Source organism: Rhinolophus sinicus, chromosome 7 (genome assembly GCF_057876585.1).
Source record: "Rhinolophus sinicus isolate RSI-liver-muscle chromosome 7, RSI-T2T, whole genome shotgun sequence".
Taxonomy (NCBI): Eukaryota; Metazoa; Chordata; class Mammalia; order Chiroptera; family Rhinolophidae; genus Rhinolophus; species Rhinolophus sinicus.
Genome location: NC_142507.1, coordinates 19,420,345 through 19,443,125, shown reverse-complemented (window position 1 = coordinate 19,443,125; position 22,781 = coordinate 19,420,345). Strand labels below are relative to the sequence as shown.

The following is a 22,781-nucleotide window of genomic DNA, read 5'->3' as shown; positions in this document are numbered from 1 at the left end:
GAGATTCATCAAGGTAACAAAGTAGCAACCATTACTGGATAAACAAAATACCTACCGTGTTTCCCCGAAAGTAAGACCTAGCCAGACAATCAGCTCTAATACGTCTTTTGGAGCAAAAATTAATATAAGACCCAGCCTTATATTATATTATATAAGATCTGGTATTATATTATATTATATTATATTATATTATATTATATTATATTATATTATATTATATTATATTATATTATATTATATACTATAACCAGTCTTATATTAATATTATGTAAGACCCGGTCTTATATTATAGTAAAATAAGACCGGGTCTTGTATAAATTTTTGCTCCAAAAGACGCATTAGAGCTGATTGTCCGGCTAGGTCATATTTTCAGGAAATACGGTAAGATGTTTTATGAATGTCATCATTTGTACCAAGTAATCAAGTAGACAGGTGACGGAAGCTAATCTAAGTGCCACTTTTCTAAGATATCGGTAAAACAAATCACTATGGCATGAAATACATTCACTAACATAAAGAAATTTATCTTCCCTAGAGGTGATCTGGGCCCTCAGTGTTTCCACATGCACCAGGCCACCTGTCCTTACGTTGTGTATTAGTAACTATGTCAAACAAGCAACACCGTCCGCCAGAGCCAACAGGCTGCTCACACCTGTACCTTTTTCCCTGCCTTCTCTCCTGTTATGATGGAGGGTATGCTTGGGCTCTGGAAGACCAGTCACTCTGCTAGGGTACAGAATGGGGACCTTCCCCTACCCGTCCGTCAGCTATTCAAAAACTTTGCTCCGATGAGTATATGCTGCACTCTTGTCCATTTGCAATAAACCACAGACAAAAACTCTCCATGGTCTGACATCCTCCTTTTGCCATTTCTCTGTGTTTTTGTGGCAAAACTCTTTGCAAGAGCTGACGTGGCTTTCTCTTGGGCCTAGGACAGACTTTCATCTGTACTACATTATTGAAGCCACTCCTGAGAAGGTCATAGAAGATGCCCAAGACCTCTGTGCCACCACATCCAGGAGTCCATTCTCAGGACTTCCTTGACTATTTCTTAGAGCAGGTGACAGAGCTGACAGCTCTTCCTGAAGCAGTTTTCCACTTGGCTCTCCAGCCACGTGCTCCAGGATCTCCCCAACCTCACTAGCTCCTCTGTCTTCCTTCAGACACGGCTCTCTTCCCACCCTCTAGCAACAGAGAGCTACAGGCCTAGTCCTTAGCCTCTGTGCGCACCCTCAGTTTCTGGGAAACCCATCCAACTCCAGGTCTTAAAAACGTATCTGGAAGCTGCAGACTCCAGTTTATCTTTCTAGCCTCAGCCTCTTCTCTGCGGCCCAGGCGAATGCTTCTCAGTGCCTGCCTGGCCTCTCCTCTCGGAGGTCACATTTTAAACAAAGCCTGCTTCTTTATCGCAATAAAGGGCACTACTATCCACCTGGCTGGAGTCATTCTTGACTGTTTTCCTTTATGCTTTGCAACTAATTCATCAGCACATCTGTTGGGTTTTCTTCAGAATAAATCCGGACACTGACCACCTCTCACCCTCCCATCGCTGTCATCCTGGTCCAAAACGCCAGGGTTCTGAACACCCCTAAAGGGTCTCCTTGCTTCCACTCTTGCCGCCTTATAGCACATTCTCTACCCAGACTGCAAAGAGGTTTACAAACACATATAAATCAGATCGTGCCCCTTCTCTTTCAGCTCTCCTGTGGTTTTTCTTTTTTGTGTTTCATTCTAGCTCCTTAGTGGCCCACAGGCCCTCCACGACATGGTTTCTGCCACTGCTTTCCAGCACTGTCCTAATCTCAGGCCCCAGGTGCACTCACCCTCACTGTGCCTTCCACCTGCTGAGGACACACACGTCTCAGGGCCTCTCCCCTGCCTCTCTGTGCCCACCTGGAACACCACTGCTATGGTAACCACATGGCTCATGCCCTCACACTTTTGAAGTGTACACTTCCAAGTGGCATCTTCTCAGCGACACATCCCCGACCATTCTATTGAAAGCAGCACACACATTCCTTATTTTCTATCGTTTTGTTCTGTTTTCATTTTCTTCATCATATTTATTACTGCCTGACAGTGGAGAAGATATTTCCTTATTGTGTGTTGCCCCCATTGAAAAGTAAGGTCCATGGGGAAAGGGCCTTCAGACATTTTGTTCTTCCCTATCTCTCTCAAAGCTCGAATATAATACGTATTGAATGCATTAATTAAAACTATTATTACACACACGTTCATTCACATTAAGAAAATATATTTACTATGTGCTTCTTACCTGACTGAAAATGAGTGAAATCCCCCCGGATTTTGCACTAAAAGCAGAGAAAAATCATTAAACACATATAATTTTTTGGTAGAAGTAAAATTAAACAGTTAGCGACGATGACATACTTTGCAAAGTGTCTATGGGCTCCATTTTCTCCATGTTTTCCTATTTTTATACAATCTCTCAAAGGAATCTGAATAAAATTGAGAGAAAAATATCATATGAATAAGCAAAGGTAAAATATACACAAAAAATAGGAATGTCTTTATTTTTACAATGTATTTACCTTAATGATGGGCTGGGATATTGCATCTGGTTCAAAAATAACTGATTTTGAACATATTTTTAAGGAGCCTCTGATTTTCCTAGGGATCAAAGTACAAATGATTACTATTAATGAACATAAAAGTCACAAAAGAATCATAATACATTTTAACTAGCAAGCAGATGACTACAGCATCAACTAATAAAAGATCAACAACAAAATTAAACAGAAGGGCATAAAAGGTTGGAAAATATAGCAAAATAATTTTCCTCATCTCCTAGGGATTAACAAAATCTGCATCTATTGTAATACGTTTTATTTGTTGAGCACTTCCCATGCATTTTATTTGTATTATCTCATTTGGTATTCATAACTACTCTGAAAGAGAAACTAAGGATTGGAAAACTGATCCTTAAGAATCACTGATTCTATCTACCCTATCTCCAGTAAATCCTTTTGACTTCTAATTCCCCATATCTGAATGAACTATTCCAAAGGTAATATGTACTAAATATCTAAAATGGACTATGTAAGGGATTTTTTTTTCTTATTTATAATAATAAAAAAATAACAAAAGTTTGAATTTAGCACCTATAATGCTTTTAATGGTGATTTGGGGGTATATGGGAATTCAGGGAAAAAAAATCTGTCCATAATAATAAACATTTTTAAAGACTTTCAATTCAAATGTTAGATCCAGGGGTTTTAATTTCACTTCTTGGATTTGTATCTACATCTCTATATAGTTTAAATAATCTAATGGTTGGAAACTTACAGTATCTAAAAAAGTCACACTGAGAAATACAGTCCTACAGTCTAAGAGCTTTCATCCCCCTCGCTCCCACCATCTCCAGAGTAACACTCTCTTCTTTCGCTTTTACTTCAGCTTTCGACCTTCAATGCTCAACACACATGTTCTGAATGGATGAGAAGGCTCATTATGTGAGGGTCATGATTTAGTTTGCAATTCTTCCTCCTCACAGGACTTTTTAAATTGTTGATTTTTATATCATTTTTTCCATGCTGTTAACTGCATTACTTTGCTAACACCCTAAATTCCCTAATAATAATGTAAGAAAAGTACTTTCGTGGACTTTTCTAAACATGCAAATAGAATAGAAAACAGCCAAGCATCAATTACCTGGCTTCTGCAATTGTTAACATGTGGTCATTCTTGTTTTGTATATAATGCTCCCCCCTCCCCCCGCCGCCCCAAATGCTGGATTATAGAGAAAATTCTAGACATCATACATTTCATCCATAAATACTTCAGTATGAATCTCTACAGACAGACTCATTTAATAAATGAAAAATCATTATCACATCTAAAAAATGAATAATTCCTTAATGTCATCAAGTATATAGTTAATATTCAATTTTTTCTATTCCATAAATGTGTTTTTATAGTTGGTTTGTTCAAACCAAAACCCAAAGTCCATATTACATTTAGTTGATATGTCTCTTATATCTCTTAAACAATTTTCATTTTCCCACTTTATAAATTTTGCTGAATGCACCTTTGTGGTTTTCTTCTATCCCATTTCCTTTAAATAAATGGTACGATTAAAAGCCTTGACCAGATTCTGGTTTGATTTTCTGACAATAGTGCTTCAGAGGCAGCACACACGTACTTCCTATCAGGAGGCTCTGGTGAGTTCAAGCGAAGTCAGTCCTGATATATCTATTACAAAATTTCTCAGCAGCTTTTCACCTGCTGGTTTTAGCAGTCATTGAAGATTCTGCCTAGATCAGGGGTTGGCAAACTTTGTCTATGAAGAGCAGACAGTAAATATTTCCACTTTGCAAGCCATGTGGTCTCTGTCACAACTATTCAACTCTGCTGTTGTAGCAGGAAAGCAACCACACACAATATACCCCGTTTCCCTGAAAATAAGACCTAACGGACAATCAGCTCTAATGCATCTTTTGGAGCAAAAATTAATATAAGACCCGATATATTTCACATTATATTATATTATTATATTATATTATATTATATTATTATATTATATTATATTATATTATATTATATTATATTATATTATATTATATTATATTATATTATATTATATTATACCTGGTCTTATAGTAAAATAAGACCGGGTCTTACATTAATTTTTGCTCCAAAAGACGTAATAGAGCTGAATGTCCGGCTAGGTCTTATTTTCAGGGAACCACGGTATAAACAAATGTGTGTGGCTGTGTTCCAATAAAACTTTACTTACAAAACAAATGGTAGGCTAGATTGGACCCAAGGGCTGTAGTTTGCATCTACATAATGGATGTAGCTGTATTATTCATTAGGGATTGAAATTTCTATCATTCCTTCTGTGTTTGTTATCTAGAATTCCTTAACCAAGAACAACTTTACTTATCTATGATTTGTTTACCCTGAAGTACAATTAGCACAGGAAAGTTGCTTGATTCTTTACCTTTATGTATCAAGTTTCAAAAAACGAGTTGGTCTAGTAGTATTCTTTCAAGGTAACTGGTGTCTGTGTGTGTGTGTGTGTGTGTGTATATCTCATTATGAACTCATGGATTCTAACAATTCTGATACTTTAAGTCCATGACAGTTATTATTTTTCATGATGCTCAATCTGTCCCATTTTTGCCCAACTCTTCAAGTTGGCCCTTGTGACCTTTTCATTCAATGTATAGTCGTTTTTGATACCTTCCTCACTTCCAGGCTGATCTCGCACCTTTCCTACCCCAGACAGACAGCCACTTCTCCAAAGAGCCCTCATTCCTTTTAGTGGGGAGTGGTATTCAGAGACCATAATCTCCATGCTCATTGCTACAGAATTGTTTCCAGGCCTTTTCAGAATGTAGAGCTAGAAAACACTTCTTTAAAAAAAGTATATGAATCCAAATAGCATTTCCAATTCAAATGTAAGACTACAAGGCTTTTTATTTAACTCCTTTAATATTATGTGGATCCATATCTATTTTGTACTGAAAATCTTGCTCTTGACATTAACATATACTTATTTGCTTTATTTAACAATATAAATCTATGTGCATAAAAGTTTCAAAATAATAATACCAAAATTATTAACAATAATATTTTTACTAAAACAGTATACAACTTTTTGTAATTCATTTTCAACTTAGGATAAATTATGTGTCTCTGGTAAATTAAAATTGAAGTTGATTAAAATAATTTTTCTGTGGTTAACCCTCCAAATTTATATATAGTTGAGTTCATTTGTTTCATTTTCTTTTTGATTTTTAGGATTTACTATTTCTCTTGAAATTTAATTATACATTAAAATATATTAAAAGTATTCCATGGTTCCAAAACCAAAGTTATAAAATATGATATATTTGGAGAAGTCTAGTTGTCATGTCTATAGTGTCACCTTGATCCTTCCCTCTTCTGTGTAGACAACCATTTCTATTAGCTTTTAGTTTACACTTTTTGAAATATATAATTACAAATTTTTTTAATTAAAAAAAACCATAACCAAAAAACTCACTCCCTCTTTTTTTATATGAAACATAGCATACAATACACAGTATTGTGCCTCTTGCTTTTCACATTTAAGATATGCTGAAGATCACCCCTCAACAATACATGGGACTCCTCGTTCCTTTGTTACAGCTGCATAGTACTCCATTATATGAACATTCCATTCACTCAGTCCCCTATTGGACTGTTTCCAGTATTTTGCTATTACAGCTAGTGCTATAATAAATAACCTTGACAATATGTCCATTTATAGATTTTCCAGTGTATATTTGAAATTGTTTCCTAGAAGTAGCATTGCTAAATCAATAGGTTAATGCATGTGCAACCATGCTAGATATTACCAAATTCACTTCCATGGGGTTGTACCATTTAACCCTAATGATAACTTCAAAATCACAAAAACAGGTTTCAGTTTGTTACTTTATATTTGTGTTTTAATACCAAATAAATGTATTTCATTTTAATCAAGACACTATGATATAGGACACAGGAGTGTTGGGAAGAAAAATGGTAAAGAATTAGAGAAAAGAATATGAACAAAATTCTACAGGTAAGAAAGCAAGGTGCTACTTTCAAGGAATAATAATTGTCTAATTTGATTAAATGCTAACGAAACATATACATCCTAAGCTACCAAACAAAAAACTAAATTAGTTTTATTTTGGCTTGTATTTAAACAAATACTACATGGTTTTGATCCTCTCAGGATAAATCCTGAAGACTACTAAAAATTAAAGTGTTTATCTAACACCAAAGCATGTTCTAATTGTGGCCTATGCTTGTTTAGTAATGTTCCCAAAGGAAATCATTAGCAGAAACATTTTTGCTGGAACAATTTTCATTGTAGTTAATTCCAACTTGGCATTTTAAACAAAAACTTCATTATATACTTTTGTACATAGCTTTCGAAAGGTATAACCAAAGAATGTTTTTTATAGTAATAAGTAGTTACTAAAATATAGAGAAAACTGACTTTGCTTCAGTTCAAACTGAATTACTCATTTTGAAGTACTGATGGTTATACCACTCTGGTGTTTTGTGATCATTACTTTATAATATCATAACCCAAATAACTGAAAGTGCAAGTACCAAAGGGACATAAGAAAACAGTGATGGAATGAATGAGAGCCCTAGCCAGCTGATTGAAGATACCCACTATCTTAGAGGAATTAGTAGCACATGCTGCTTCTTAGCTTTGGAAAATATCAGAAGCTGTGACAGCAACTTATAAATCCCCTACTTCTCATTACTTTCCCGATACAAAAGGAGGGGGGAAAAACCTATATGACCATACATTTAATTTTTTAAATATCAGACAAAAGAAGGTTTGCTGGTCCACAGAAATTCACAAATCTTCCTTACCTTTCATTCTGAACGCCCTTACGCTGAATATGATGAGCTGTATGCTGTTCAAAGTAGTATTCTTCCAAGTTAAGCAGGAGCAAGGAAAATCTAAATATGGAAAAAAACAAAAACAGCAAAACCTCATGCTTATTTTTTTCAGTACAAGAAAACAGAATATTTAAAGTATCTGTTCCCAAAGTGCTTTTCCACTAATTAAATCAACAAATATTTATGAAGTGTATATTATATGCCAGTCACTCCTCTTTATCCAATGGGGAGGAGACAACAGACAGACCAGCTGGCTATGCCAAAAATAAAATAAACAACATGTTTACCAGGCAGATTTCTTTTCAGAACCCCAAATTTCATGAAATAAAACTTATTCTTGACTGAATAAGCATGGAGCTTTCCCACCTATGGAGTTTTGATCCTTTGTTTACTGACTGACACACTGCCTTCCCCACCACACACAACCCGTCCAGTGACAAGTCTTAAGATTAGCTGAGTTTATCTTTCTACTCCCACAATATGCCCTGTAATAATCAATCTAATGCTTTGTACACAATGGGTGTTATAAATAAGTAAACTGAACTGACTGGGATTGAAATATAGTTCTTTTTAGAGTTTTAGATGCTTTTATACTTTTAAAAACAAAATAAGGAAATAAAAAAATATTAATTTAGTTGTATGGCCACAGAAACAAATACATATATGGCAAGGAACTGCAAACAGTGTTTTGTTTATTTTGTGGCAAGGACCAGGTAACAAAGGCATTTAGACTTTCGGGGAAAAGCTTTCATGAAAAGTGTGGGACTTAAGATGGTTCTTGAAGTTCTGGTGTGTTGGAGGAAGATATTTGGATTAAATATGGCAGATTAAATATATGTGTTTATTTCTGCTCCCTTTGGAAACACCACTAAAATGTGAACAAAAATATTTTTTAAATGGTAAAACCCACACACCAAAGAAAATTGGAGAGACATAAAAGCACATGAGCGATATCAACTAATCTGTAAGAAATGGAGAGCAGATGGGATTTAAAACCACAGAGATTTGAAACCAGAATAGCAGCTGCCTCCAGAGAAGGTACCAATGAAGAGAAAACCAACTCAAGTCTCAGGACTTGTCAAAAGTCTGTAATTGCGGTATTAGGGCCTAAGACTGCAGGATGAAGCTGGAGGGGATGGTTGAAAGCCTGCAGCAGGTCAGTGGCTTAGACTCTTCCCCGGATGATTAATTATCCCTACCTCACTCTGGCACACGGTTTTTCTATGCCAAAGCTGAACAAGAGGCTCTAAAATAGACATCACACACAAGGGAAAGCAGGGCTTTGGAATGAAAAGAGGGTGATTAAGCACAAAGCAGGAAGACATGTACCACTCCCAGCAGCAGGCTGGTGGATTATTTTTGGAAAAAACTAAATAGCCCTAAAGAAAAAAACCTATGGATACTAGTATTTGAAAGAGCCAGGTCTCTCCAATATCATCCCATAGAGAAGCCCAACAGAAATGGCCTGCCCACAGTGACACAAATTGCACACTTCACACTTAAATATGAATAGACAACCCAAGATCACCAGCCTCTAACATGAAAGAACTAGACCAAAACAAGCAGAATACCACCTGAAGGACTAGAGACAATGACGAGAACACAAGAACAGGTTAAAAGACTATAATTAGTATCCTTACAAAGAAGAAATTACATCCATGAAAATAGAAGATATTGATCATTAAAAAAATCTGAACCAAAAGAAAAATAACTCATAAATTAAAAAGGAGAACAGGAACCAGCTTTACCATTCTAACATGTAACTTTTATTGTCTTGTTCTACATTTTAAAATCCATGAACAAGGATTGATCACAGGCTAAACTGTCAGAGCTCAATGTAAAATGCTCACTATTAATACTTATTCTGAATTTCAGTACAATCCCAAGAGTTAGGATTGCTAGGAACAGTCTTTTCATACACCAGATAATTTTCAGGAAGATATATAAATCGGAGAGACACTTACTAATCAGCTTGACCCTTATTTTCAATTTGTATCTTAATAACTCCAAATACTTTGCTTGGGCTGGAGCTATGCAACCTTTGCTTCTCCCTCTTGATCTCCCCACTTCTCCCCTTAAAGAGAGAGTAAAATGAGTATACTTCAGTAAGACAATGGCATAATGTTATTGCTAGGAAGCCCAAGTAGCCTTCAAAGACAACCAGCTCTTCCATTTAATTATTAAAATATAATCCTATCCTTAATATTTTTAAAATGTTTATACTACCAAAGAAATCTATAGATTCAATGCATTTATTGCAGAAAAAGAAAAAGAAAAAAATCCTAAAATTCATATGGAACCTAGTAGCCAAAACAATCAAGAAAGAAAAACAAGGCTGGAAGCCTCACAGTTCCTGATTTCAAAACATGTAACTAAAAAGTCAGTTTTGAAACAAGTACGATATTGGCATAAAGACAGACATACACACCAATGGAACAGAATAGAGAGCTCAGAAGTAAACCCTCACATATATGCTCAAATGACCTTCTACAAGGGTTCCAAGACCACACAACGGGGAAAGGATAGTCTCTTCAACAAATGGTGTTGGGAAAACTGGATATCCACATGCAAGAGAATGAAGTTGCATCCTTACTACTTTATACCAGATACCAAAATTAACTCAAATGGAGTACAGACCTAAATATAAGACCTGAAACTATAAAACTCCTAGAAGAAAACATAGGGGGTAAAGCTTCATAACATTGGATTTTGCAATGACTTCTTGAATATGACATCAAAAGCAAAAAATGACAAATGCAACTATATCAAACTAAAAAACTTCGGTGTAGCAAACAAATAAAAACAAAAAACAATCACCAGAGTGAGAAGGCAACCTACAGAACTGGAGAAAAGGTATGCAAACCATATATTTGATAAGAAGTTAAAACCCAGAATATATACAGAACTCCTACAACTCAGCAAAACAATAATTAACCCAATTAAAAAATGGGCAAAGAATTTGAGTAGACACTTCACCAAAGAAGATACACAAATGGCCAAAAGTGTATGAAAAAATACTCAACATCACTAATCATCAGTAAAATGCAAATAAAAACCACAATGAGATATCACTTCACACACTATTAAAAAAAATAAACTACAGAAAATAACAAATGTTGGCAAGGATGTGGAGAAATTGGAACCCTTGCACACTACTGGGATTGTAAATTGGTACAGCTGCTAGGAAAACACTATAGAAGTTCCTCAAAAAATTAAAAATAGAACTACCATGTGATCCACCATTCCCAAATCTGGGTATACACCCAGTGGAAATGAAAACAGGATCTCAAAGAGGTATTTGCATATCCATGTTCACTGCATCATCATTCACAATAGCCAAGATGTGGAAGCACTCAAAATGTCTAGCGACAGATGAGTGGATAAAGAAAATGTGGTATATACATATCATTCAAACCTAAAAAGAAGGAAATGCTGTCATATGCTACAACGTGGATGAATCTTGAGGGTATCATGCTAGGTGAAATAAGCCCGTCTCAAAGACAAATACTACAGGATTCCACTTATATGAAGTACCTAAAGTAGTTACACTCTTACTAAGAGAAAATAGAATGGTGGTTGCCAGGAGCTGTGGGTAAGAGAAAAAGGGAAGTTGTTGTTCAGTGTACAGATGAAAAAGTTCTAGAGATCTGTGTACAACAATATGAACACACTCAACACCACTGTACTATACACTTCAAAATGGTTAAGATGGTAAATCTCATGTTTTATGTTTCTTACCACACACACAAAAATAACAAACTATTATATAATACAACTAAAATCATTATTTTGGTAAATGAATTATATCCTCCTTAATTTATCAATATGCATATTTTGTAAGACATGTAAAGCACATGGTGAAGGGATAAAACCAAATCATATTATTCAAAATTAAAGGACTAAGGAACTATTCTGAGTTTCCTTTTTCTGTTTACTGAAATGTTCAGGTATACCTGTTTTAAAATTTTTGTATGTAAAAGTTATTAGGATAAGGATTCATGCTGTTTTAAACAATGATTTTCAAACTGTATTTCTATGGGGTAAAAGGTTCCATGCTTTAAAATTTTTTTAAATCTCTTTTATAATTTTATGACCTCAGTTTATTCCATCTTTACACAGGTGTAGTGGCACTCTCTTTAGATAAATTGACTCATTTAACAACTTAACTTCCCTAAAAAGATGCTGTATCATCCTCATGTTGCCTAAATTTTAATGCATACTGTTCAACTCTTAACCAACAACATAAAATAAGGTCACTCCAGACAGCACTCAGAGTCAGCCTGCATTCCACGGCGACTCAACGTTATTCAACACTCTGTTGATGGGCAGTATTTATAATGGACCCAGAAGATTTTGCTAGTCAATCATTTCTCTAGATTGCAGATGTAACACAGGCTTCATGGTGTTGAGGAGATTGTGATATGTACTCCGTGGGAGAAAGTGCCGTGACGCCTTAGTGATGTGTGCCCCGGTGTAGGAAAGGGCACAAGTGCCGTGTATCTGCCATCTCTACTCTGAATACCCCAACACCATCCTTGGATTAAGCTAAACTGTTGTGCCCCCCACCACCTAGAAAGTCGGTTTAACTAAATTGGGCATTTTTTTGTAAGCTTCTTAAAATGGCCTCTAAAACAAGGAGGAAATTAAGAAAAATGTGGGACAGAAAAGGGTAAGAACACAGTCTTGTGACCCACCATTTGAAATGTTCCCAGTCATACATGTGACAGCAACCTCTGAATACTCATTCAAACAAATATTATTCTATCTTACTACACTAACATTAATTTCTCCTTTCTCAATGTACAATTATCACAAAACCAAATCTTATTCTTTGCCAAAGTTCAGATGAACTACATCTACTGTATTTTCCTGACCTACAAGTCAGAACTCTGTCAAAAGAGATTAGATTAGCATGACATGACTTCATAGTGAATTTGAGCTGGAGACTGATAACAACTTCCTGTTTTAGTGGTTTATAAATAATCTGTCTGATCTGGAACTAGCATTAAATATACAACACACGTTCTTTCTGCACAGTTCCAAGTTCCTGGATCATGATTTCCAAAATGATTCTGTGGTTCCAAACTCAAACTCTCCCAGGAGTTTATGGCAGGAGACACAAGCACAGGAGTGACCTTTGCATCTTCACCCATTTAATGAAAATTTATCTGTCACTTTCAGTCTAATAGTCTCATTAACAGAGTACAAAATAAAAGCCACGTTCTCTGTCATAAATCAACTTTACACCAACTCCCAGGCTGGGCCCTAGGCAGCAGCCTAGTTTTAAATATTAATACAACTTCAGGAGACTTAAAAATTTTTTTTCAATTTATAACATTTTTTAAAACTCTTATTTGGGGCTTTAATTTTTTATGCTAATTGCGCAGGTCCGTGACATCCTCTTAATCTGTCCTTGGTTTTGCCCTTCTTCTTTTATATATTTTTTTAAAAAATTATAAGTTCAGAGGAACATTACCTGTACAACTATTCTTATGTTTAATTGCATGTCTGATTTTCTCTAACTCTTCACAAAAGACCATTTGGATTGGATGTTCTGAATTATATTTTTGACAGTTTCACAAACTTCCTGGGTCAATATCCTTTCCAGAATTGCCCAGTAATAATACCTACTTTTTCTCCTTGAAACTTTCAATATCTGCCTTTCAATATCTGAAAAAGCTGGATTCTATGTATGACAGAATCTTTCTTAATCCCCCTGGGCTTCAACAAGAAATAACTTGATATAACTGCTTTTTCTGAAGGTTTCTATCCTTGCTACTTGGTTAATTTCTCTTTAATATTCAGAATCTTGTGAAGTCTCAAATCCTCTGCCTTAAGATAAATTAAAACTTCAAAAGGGAAGTCAAGGAACTATAGATATCTCATAAGTGAGGTCCCTGTCATTTTCTCTATTGTCACTTCTTGTTTCCAATCTACATAGGTACACATCTGCCATTTTTCCTACTCACTTAGGTGGCCTCTAACAAATGAATGCAATTATGTTATCTCTGTTCCTCTTTCCAGTAAATTCTCCAGTTTTTTCCTCCTCTTATTCATGGATTCCTCTGCCAATGTGTATCTTCTTGACATTCAGAACCCACTGCCTCACCTCCTAACAGGTCTCCTTTTGAATAGGTCTATAGCTTTCAGCACTAGATTCCAATCTTGAGTCCCATCCTAATAAGATTCAGTGACACCTAAAACACACATTAATCCTCTTTTGTAATAAAATTCCAGTCATTTTATTATCCATGTTCTACACATTTGCATAGAGACATCTGAGTGATTAAATGTTATTTCTAGTCCCCGAACCAATTGTTTTTTGATGTAAATTACTGGCCCCTCCTCCCCTAGAGTAGCATTTCATCCTTGCCTGCTGTCCTCCAATGCAACCAATTTCCCTGTTTCATCTGGCCTTTTGATCACTTCCCTTGGGAGTAAGTTTAAAGCTCTATCACTGGGCCTGACTCGATGAAATTACATTCACCTTTGACTTATGTGAGATGCAGTTACTTCCTGGCCAAGATGGTTCAGATAGAAAAATCCCTTTCACTGACATCATCCATAAAGCCAGTGTTTCTGTTTTTAAGCCTCAACTATTTATGAGAATGAATGGCAAAAATATCACCTATACTCTCAAAGTCTTAATTTCCTCATCAAGGGTCATATAAGGTTCTATCAAGATAAAGACCGAAGTATAGTTTGAAGGAACCAAAACAAACAAACAAAGCAATCAAGATGTTTAATTACTGTTATCTAGAACAGTGCTTCTCAAACTATAGTGTACAATCATCAGGGGATCTTGCTAAAATGCAGATTCTGGCATTAGATCTGGGGTGGAGCCTGAAATTCTGCCTTTTCTAGCACGGTCTCTCAGGCCATGCTGATGCTGCCGGCCCACTGATCACACTTAGAGTTACAAGGTTCTAATAGCGACATAAACCAGCAGTCGATCATTACTGAATCCTTCTAAATTTCAGACATACCATAAGCATTGGCCTAGTATTCAAAACGGAAGCAGCATGTTTTGGTGGAAAAGGGGCTAGGCTTGGATCAGGAAAACATTTGTTTTAGCCTTAATTCAGCTATGGCTTAGCTGTTGGACTTTTAGTCAAGTCCTTTTACTTACTTAGTCTCAACTATAAAATTGAGGGGAGAGAAATATAGACTAGATTACCTCAAAAGTCCCTTCTTAAACCAGTAGGTTTACAGATGTACTAAATAAACGTGGGCTTAAAGAATCAGCAGGAATTCCTTTTCAGGCATTTTGGCAAGATTAGACGTTTAGAAAAACAATCTCAGTACAAATCCTCTAAAATTGCTCGATAAAATACTAAAATTTTTTTTTTAATGCTTGGTTGAAGTGATGAAAAAGTAAGGGAAAATCCTGGAACAGAGAAACAAAGAACTTAGCTGGAATTGTAGCAGACTTTGCCTGGGGGCTTTGCCCAACTCTCCAGCAGTAGAAAGCCTGAGTTGATTAGGGCCCTGTGCCTTAAAGGGACAGTCCTGGGGTGGGAGTGGGGGGAAGGGTATAGTAGAAGAAGCTACTAGGATCCCTAAAGCTAACAACCTTTGAGAGTATAAATAAAAACCAGCCATCCCAACTTCCCCAAAGGAAGATGGAAGGACCTTGGTTCTGGGCTGTGGACAAAATAAGTCTACCTTGAGAATTTGAAACCATAAGCCAGCCTTGACACACATTTGCAGCTAGAATTCACACTACCTGTTTAGCCCAATAAAACTCAAGCCAAACCAATGTGGCCCCTCTCCCAACCTACCCAGCAATAAACGCAAATACTTTCTGGAAAAATATACTTTAATAAAAATATACTTTAAATATTCTTATACTCAAAGAATTCCCAAGGATAAACGTCCAAGAAACACAAGAGACTATAATCAAAAATCGTTAAAAAAGTGAGGAAGTAAAATTACTGAATGAAGGTCAGCAACAAACTACTCAATCAAACATGGAAAGGTTACAGATAATTTATTTTCTGTATCTGAATATTCCAATGGATAAGTTTAAAGATATGTAAGTATATCAAGAGTACAACAAAGGAACAGACTTTTATAAAAAATGACCAGGCAGTTATAAATGACCCAAAAATAGAACTAGAAATTTAAACATATAATAATTGAGGTTAAAACTAAACTAGTGGGATAGACAGCAAATTAGGCAACAAGAGAGAAAATTTGTAAATTATAAGAGAGATTTAAATAACCTACAACACAGCAAAAAAATAAAGATAAATATTAAAGAGTCATTCTGAGACACAAAACAATGGGGAAAAGCAATATTTGAAGAGCTAAAGGCTTAGCTCCAAATTTTCCAAAACTGTTTCAGCTTCAGAAACCCCAATCAGGATAGGTAAACAGAAAGAAATCTCTACACAGACAATAGCAAAACACTACAAAGACAAAATCTAAAAGCAGCCAGAGAAGAGAGAGATTACTTATAAAGAACAATTAGACTTAAATGACATGTGGTTACTGCAGGCTGGTGCCCCAGAACAGAAGGTGGCCTCCTACAAAGCTACATGGAAACCTGCTATGGTCTTGTGTTAAAGGAAACAGTCCTGGTCAACCACAAGGCTAGGACCCCAGTGCCTTCATCACTCCACAGAGAGTGCTGATGGTTCCCTAACCATGAATACAGACAACAAATCCTGCTACATCATATAGACTCAAGTACAAGGCTTAGATGGGGAAGGGGCAAGGCCAACCCACGGCCACAAACGCGGAGCTGGACAGGATGAGCCAACATTGTATGAAAATGCAGTTCAACTGGTCACTCCATAGGAATCAGGTCTCTCCTGGAGGCTGGAGCCCGACCCTGCCAGGTAGCTAAGTGCCGCCGCAGGGGGGCATGGCACACCTACTACTAACCTTTTCTCTGTTGCGTTTCCCCCATGGAATGCTGCTCCAGTAAATCACATTCCCTGGCCATTTGCCTTCCTTTGAACAATCTTCAAAATGTTGAGAGAATTACACATCTAACAAAACTGATTTTCAAAACAAGGACAACATAAGGACATGTTTAGACAGACAAAAACATAGTTTTACTACCATCAGACTCTCATCAGGGGAGCTTCTAAAGGATGTTCTTCAGGAAAGAAAATAATTCCAAAGGGCAGATATGATATGCAAGAAGCAATATTGAACTAAATATGAATGTAAAACTATACAAGCATTAACTAGACAATTGTACATAGTCCCCACTTCCTGGTGATTTCGCTTTCTGCAGTTTCAGCTACCCGTGGTAAACTGTGGTCCAAAAATATTAAATGGAAAACTCCAGAAATAAACAATTCATGAGTTTTAAATGGTGGCACTGTTCTGAGTAGCGTGATGAAATCTCTTGCTTTCCCATTCCATCCCACTCAAGACATAAAAAATCATCCCTTGGTCCAAAATCTACACGCTGTAGAGGCGCCCTCCCCTCCCCCCTTCAGTACTCAGTAGCCGGCTTGGTCATCACATCAACTGTTTTGGTGTTGCAGTGCTTGTGCTCCAGTCACCCTTATTTTACTTAATAATGGCCCCAAAGTACAAGAATAGTAATGCTGGCAATTCAATACGCCAATGAGAAGCTGGAAAGTGTATGTATGTATAGGAAAAAACAAAGTATATATAGAGTTCAGTACTACCCTGTTTCCCTGAAAATAAGGCCTAGCCGGACAATCAGCTCTTATGCGTCTTTTGGAGCAAAAATTAATATAAGACCCGGTATTATATTATATTATAGGAAAATAAGACCGGGTCTTATATTAATTTTTGCTCCAAAAGACGCATTAGAGCTGACTGTCCGGCTAGGTCTTATTTTTGTGGAAACACGGTAGCTGCGGTTTTAGGCATTCAGTGGGAGTCTTGCAACATATCCCCCATGGATAAGGCGGGACCACTGTAATGTCTAATTTGTAGGTTTTAAAAAATGCATAGAAAATTCTGGACAATAACAAACTATAATTTAGGATGGGACATGAATTAACTATTCCAAGGTACATATATTATTAGGAAGAAGGGTAAAGAGAATGATTAGCTTCAGACCTCAAGTTAAATATAAATGTTGAAATTTCAAGGGTAAACACTAGAAAAACAGAAGCAGAATATGTAACTTCCATACTCTTCAGGAAAAATTAAAGGGAGCAAAGAAGTCTTAATTAACTCAAACAAAGGAAAAAATTAAGATACAATTAAAGAACAAAATGAAAAAGTAAAAATGGATCCAAGTATACCTATCATAATGGTAAATGGACTAAACTAATCTGTCAAGACAAAAATTATCTGAATGAATTATTCAGAAGTCCAACTATAAGCTATTTAGAAAAATATGCCTAAAACCTAAGGACACAGAAAAGTTGAAAGCAAAAGAATGAAAAATTCTATATAATGCAAATAATCAAAAGAAACTGATATAGTTATATAAATATCAGCCAAAATAGAAAAAAATCATTACCAAAAGAGGTCATATATTGACGAAAGATTCAATTTGCTAAGAAGATATCAATTCTAAATTTATACTGACTTAGTAACATACCCTGAAAACATATATAGCAAAAACAAATAGAAATACAAGGCAAAGTTTGCATCATAAAGTATCTCTCAGTAATTGATAAGTCAACCAGAAAAAAATTCATTAAGGAAATAGAAGGTGTAAACACAATTAACAAGCTAATGTAATTCCTTCCAACCCATCAGCATTCCTGATTATGTAAGTGCTGATTCTACAGTTTATCTCCATTTTCAGCACTTGGCATATCCCATAAAGATATTAAAAAAATAGGATGATCAGACTTGGAAATGAAAGATGAAACAGGAGTATAACAAATCACTTTGCCCTCTAAACAAGTATTAGTATAATGAATACAGAACCAATTGATAAAATAAACATATTAAGTAAAAGATACTTCATATTAGCCAAGAAATTTAATATCAGCATAACCAAGGGAATTATACACATGGAATGTTTGAAGCAACGCTAAGTCTAAGAAATGACTGTAAAGCTATTAATGTAATATGTGTACCCAATATAGAATTCATGATCATTAATTTCTTTTTCAATTACAGTTGACATACAACATATATTAGTTTCAGGGGTACAACATAGTGATTAGACATTTATATAACTTACAAAGTGACAGAATCACCAAGATTTTATCCTGGAATGATAGTTTCTCTCTAGAGAAAAAAATGTGACTCTTCCCCAGTAGGAACGTGCCTCAACTATCTAAATTTCTACATCACCCAAGAAAAAAATAGCTACCATCCCACTCCTAGGTGTGAAAAACAAAATCACTTAACAATTATCTTATTCTTAAACCTTAAAATGGAAATATAATAAATAGCAGCAGTTTGTAGACTATCCTTATCTGCTATTTCCAACTATACGCATCTGCCATTTCCAACAATTCCAAACGAAGATATGTGAATTGTCTTTTAAAATTTTTTTCCACTTATCTTCATTAACACCTGCATAAGACATTTTTAAAAAAACAGTAAAATTAATATGGTTCCTGCCATTTAAATTCTAACCAGGATATTAGTGTAATTTGAATGCTCAAGTATCTCTGCTCTCTAATACTGAAAATTACCAAAGCATTTCTTTAGAAACATCAATAAATGGCACTGCTGTACAGATGTTCAAACCAGAAAATTGAGAGTATAACTGTCATGTTTAGCAAATAAAAATAGAGGATGCCAAGTTAAATTTGAATTTCTGATCAGTACAAAAATTTTCAGCATAAGTATGTACCAAATATTGCATGGGACATACTTACACTAAAAGCTTATTCACTGTTCATCTGAAATTCAAATTTAGCTGGGCTTCCTATATTTTATCGGATAACTCTAGCTGGAATTCTTTCTCTATTATCTCCTACAAGCAAGCCACCATACCAAGACCTGTCAATACCGTCTCCAAAAAACATCTAAAATTCACCCACTTTTCTCCATTTCTTCTGCCACCATCTTGATCTAAGCACCAATCCAAAAATCTCCCAACCAGTCTCTCTGCTTTGACACTTGTAGAAATATCACTTACTCTAAACGCAGTAGCATGAACTTAACTAAGAGAAATAAATGCTAACCTCAAGTATCTCCTTTTCTGGGGTCATTATTTGGTAGCACTAGAAATTGGCCCTTCTAAAGCAGCCTGAGAGGGACCAATGAACTCACAGCTCTGAAGAGGTGAGGCCTTTAGTGAGTAACCTCTGAAACAGTCCCAAATAAAGTAACAGTTCTCTTAGGTAAGTGGGAGCCAGTGACCTATATTATTAATCATTTTGCTAACTGGTGTTTATTGCCACAAAGAGACTGAGCCAGGAAAAAATCTGTGCAAAAATGGTAAATTTAGGGCTCAATAAAGTTGGTTTGAAATATTCCTGTCTTTCAGAATGAATTCTAAGCTTTATAAAGAGACTGCTTGCTTCTAACCCACATTTGATTATGAGACAGATTCCTATGGTTCAAACTGATATTCTGTGGACACCATCCTAGTTTGAGTCTGCCCATGAGCCCCAAATTGCAAAGCCATGGGGCAGACATCTTTAAAGAATTTGGGCAGTCAGCAAGTAGATTCAAATAAATATAAAATATGTGGCACCAACTTTTTCAGATGACTGATCCTCAGGAACAGTTGCTGCCTCCTGACTGGTGGATAAATGTTTTGGTTGTGAGAGCTAGTTATCTGGGAGTGCTGCTAGCCTGTCACATATCTGATCAATGGATACCGACAAAGCAGATTACACATAAAAACGTAACTGCAGACTTGTGTGACATTGCAGAGCTGTCTAAGCTAACCAAATTCAGCACAAATTACTGCCATCAAAATAAGTGACAGATCTAAAGAAAACAGGTTTTCCTGTATATCAACGAGGCAATGGAATTGTTACAAATGACTCTTGGATCATAGAACACGATGGCAATTCAAGTGTTTCAAAGTTCTTAGGATGTAAATTTTAACATTTGTCTGTTTAACGTTTTTGGTACAGAACAAAGAAACTACTCAGCTCTTTCCACATGAAATGAGAATTATAAATGAAGTTAGATGAGCCTCTGCAAGTGTGAGTTACTTTATTTATGGTCCAGTTATTATTTAACAAACAAATCTTTTGGTGGATGAAACCTAATCACACTGCCTAAAACGTTCTTGGAAGCCATATCCAAGATAGTTTTTTGGTACGTCTTATCTCCACTACAGTAGGGAAACAAAATTTCAGACTATGGATATCCTGGCCAGGCCAACATTAGAGATTAGAAAGGGACACGAACGTTTGGACTAAACGGGTAGAGACAACACCTATAAAACGGTGTGGAAGCTACAAGATCACACCTTAAAGTCTACACTTGCATCTCCATGTACAATCTGCTTTGGTTGGTATCCACTGCTCACACAACGTGACAGGTTAGCAGCCCGCCGACATGACTAGCTCCCTCACCCAAAATAGTATTAGTAAAAACAAGTCATTTACAGTTCCTTCTGGCACCTGGGGCCCGGGGCCCGCGTGTCTGCCAGTTGTTTCGGTCACCGAAATGCAGTGGGGAGTATACTTAGAGCAGAAGTGAGCTTTCTTACAAGAGACTTCCCTTGGAGACTACGGATTAGAAACTCTGAAAGGGCACTGCCCTGAAACCAGTTGGCTTCCCCTCCTAGGACCCTAAGTCCTCACCAGGATGCCGGTGATGAGCGTGGTGCCTCACCGCGTTTCGGGACGCAAAGCCTTACAATAAGGTCCACCGCTTGGCAGAAGACGTTTCGGGGGGATTGGACCTTCCTTGGCTTTTCTCAGAGAAAGGCCATTTTTGTGGCCCTCGTCTCGGCCCAGGGCATCGGCTTTATGTGTGAGGAAGTTGGCAGGAAAAGGGCGCGGTGATGTGAGGCAGCGATGTCCACCCCTGTCCCCCATGCAGGCGGGGTGGTCGCCGGCCAGCGGGCGGCCTGGGTGGGACAACCCGGTGGCGCGAAACCAAGTGCTCCGACCCAACGCGCGCACCTGGGGGGGGGGGGGCGGCGAGGGTGGGGGTGAGGCTGGGAGGGGGGTCCGCCGAGCGCTTACACGCCACCTGCTACCCTCACCCAGAGAACGCCCCGGCTCGCGCGCCGGGGGGCGGCCCCGCGCTCGGTGACATGGCGCGGGCGAGAGGACTCTGCCCCCGAGCCGCAGGGCCTCTTCCGGGTGAGCCCGGCCGCAGCCGCCGGGTCCTGAGTGGCTGGCCGAGTGCGCTCGGCGCCGGCACAGCGTGGGGTGCAGGCTGCGGCCCCTGCTCCCGGCTGCCTCCTACCCCGACCAGGCCGCCGGCCTCCACCCCGAGCCTGGGGCCCGGGCGCCGAACGTGCCCGCGGCCGCGGCCGCAGTGTCGGGCTCCACGCAGGGTCCGTCCCTCAGCTCTCCGGCCGGCAACCCCGCTCCTGCCCGACCGGGCCCGGCCTCCGACCCCCGCTCCCGCTCTCCCCGCCGCCGCCGCCGGCTGTCCCGAGGCCGGGCGCTCACCTCTCCTTGGAATAGAGCTGCAGCAGCTGCTCCTGCTGCTTCTTCCGGATAAACGCCATGGAAGGACGGCAGGCGCAGGCGGGCGGGGGACGAGCGGCTCAGGCCCCGCGGCCGCCCGCTGACGAGGTCCGGAGGAGCCGGCCTGAAGTCCCGGCCGGGAGGAGAACGCGGCTGCCGGCTTCCCGTGCGGCGCCGCTCGGCGGCCAAGAGCCCGACGCAGCGCCCCAGGGCCCGCGGCGTCCGAGCCGCGCTCACCGCAGCATCTTCGCGTGGGGACTCCGGCGGCGCGGTGACTCAGGCCCGGAGGAGGGGCGCGCGGTGACCCAAGGCGTCCCTAGGCGTCCCAGGTGCTCGCGAAAGACTCAGAGGTCGGCCTAGGATCTCTCCTTTCACACTAAATGTCCGCCACTGCACCAACCACTGCACGGCTCCATGTTTAATATTTTACACCTGAAAACGGATGCTCGCCCATAAACTATACGACTTTGTTCACCACAGGGACTCGGAATAACTTTTGGGCCCTCAGTCTCTTGGTAGTTGAAAGAACTGGTCGCATGACTTTTTTTTCTAACAACTTTATTGAGATATACCTCACGCACCAAGCAATTCACCCATTTAAAGTGTACCATTCAACGGTTTTTAGTATATTAACAGATATATACAACTGTCACTACAATTTTGGAACATTTTTATCACGTCATAAAGAAACCCATGCACTTTAGTTATCATCTCCCAACCAATACCGTTCAGTTATCACACACACATCCCAACACCAACCCTAGAAAGACACTTATCAGCTTTCTGTCTATGAATTTGCCTGTTCTGGCCATTTCATATCAATGCAAACATACAATATGTAGCCTTTTATATCTGGCTGCTATCGTTCAGCATAAT

General features: G+C 38.2%; 1 protein-coding gene across 2 annotated transcripts in view; it reads right to left on the bottom strand.

Annotated features, from left to right (window-relative positions):
- NSMAF (neutral sphingomyelinase activation associated factor) overlaps positions 1–22,439 on the bottom strand; it is a 54,869-nt gene extending 32,430 nt beyond the window's left edge. The window contains exons 1-5 of one of the 2 annotated variants that reach the window (XM_019756949.3): positions 21,888–22,439; positions 7,366–7,455; positions 2,553–2,631; positions 2,392–2,459; positions 2,276–2,312 (exon numbers count right to left, since the gene is read on the bottom strand). In XM_019756949.3, coding sequence (XP_019612508.1) covers positions 2,276–2,312; positions 2,392–2,459; positions 2,553–2,631; positions 7,366–7,455; positions 21,888–21,946 — 333 coding nt within the window. In that variant the 5' untranslated portion in view covers positions 21,947–22,439. The remainder of the gene's footprint in view (positions 1–2,275; positions 2,313–2,391; positions 2,460–2,552; positions 2,632–7,365; positions 7,456–21,887) is intronic. The other variant, XM_074318974.2, reaches the window with a different exon arrangement.
- Between the last annotated feature and the right edge of the window lie 342 nt (positions 22,440–22,781).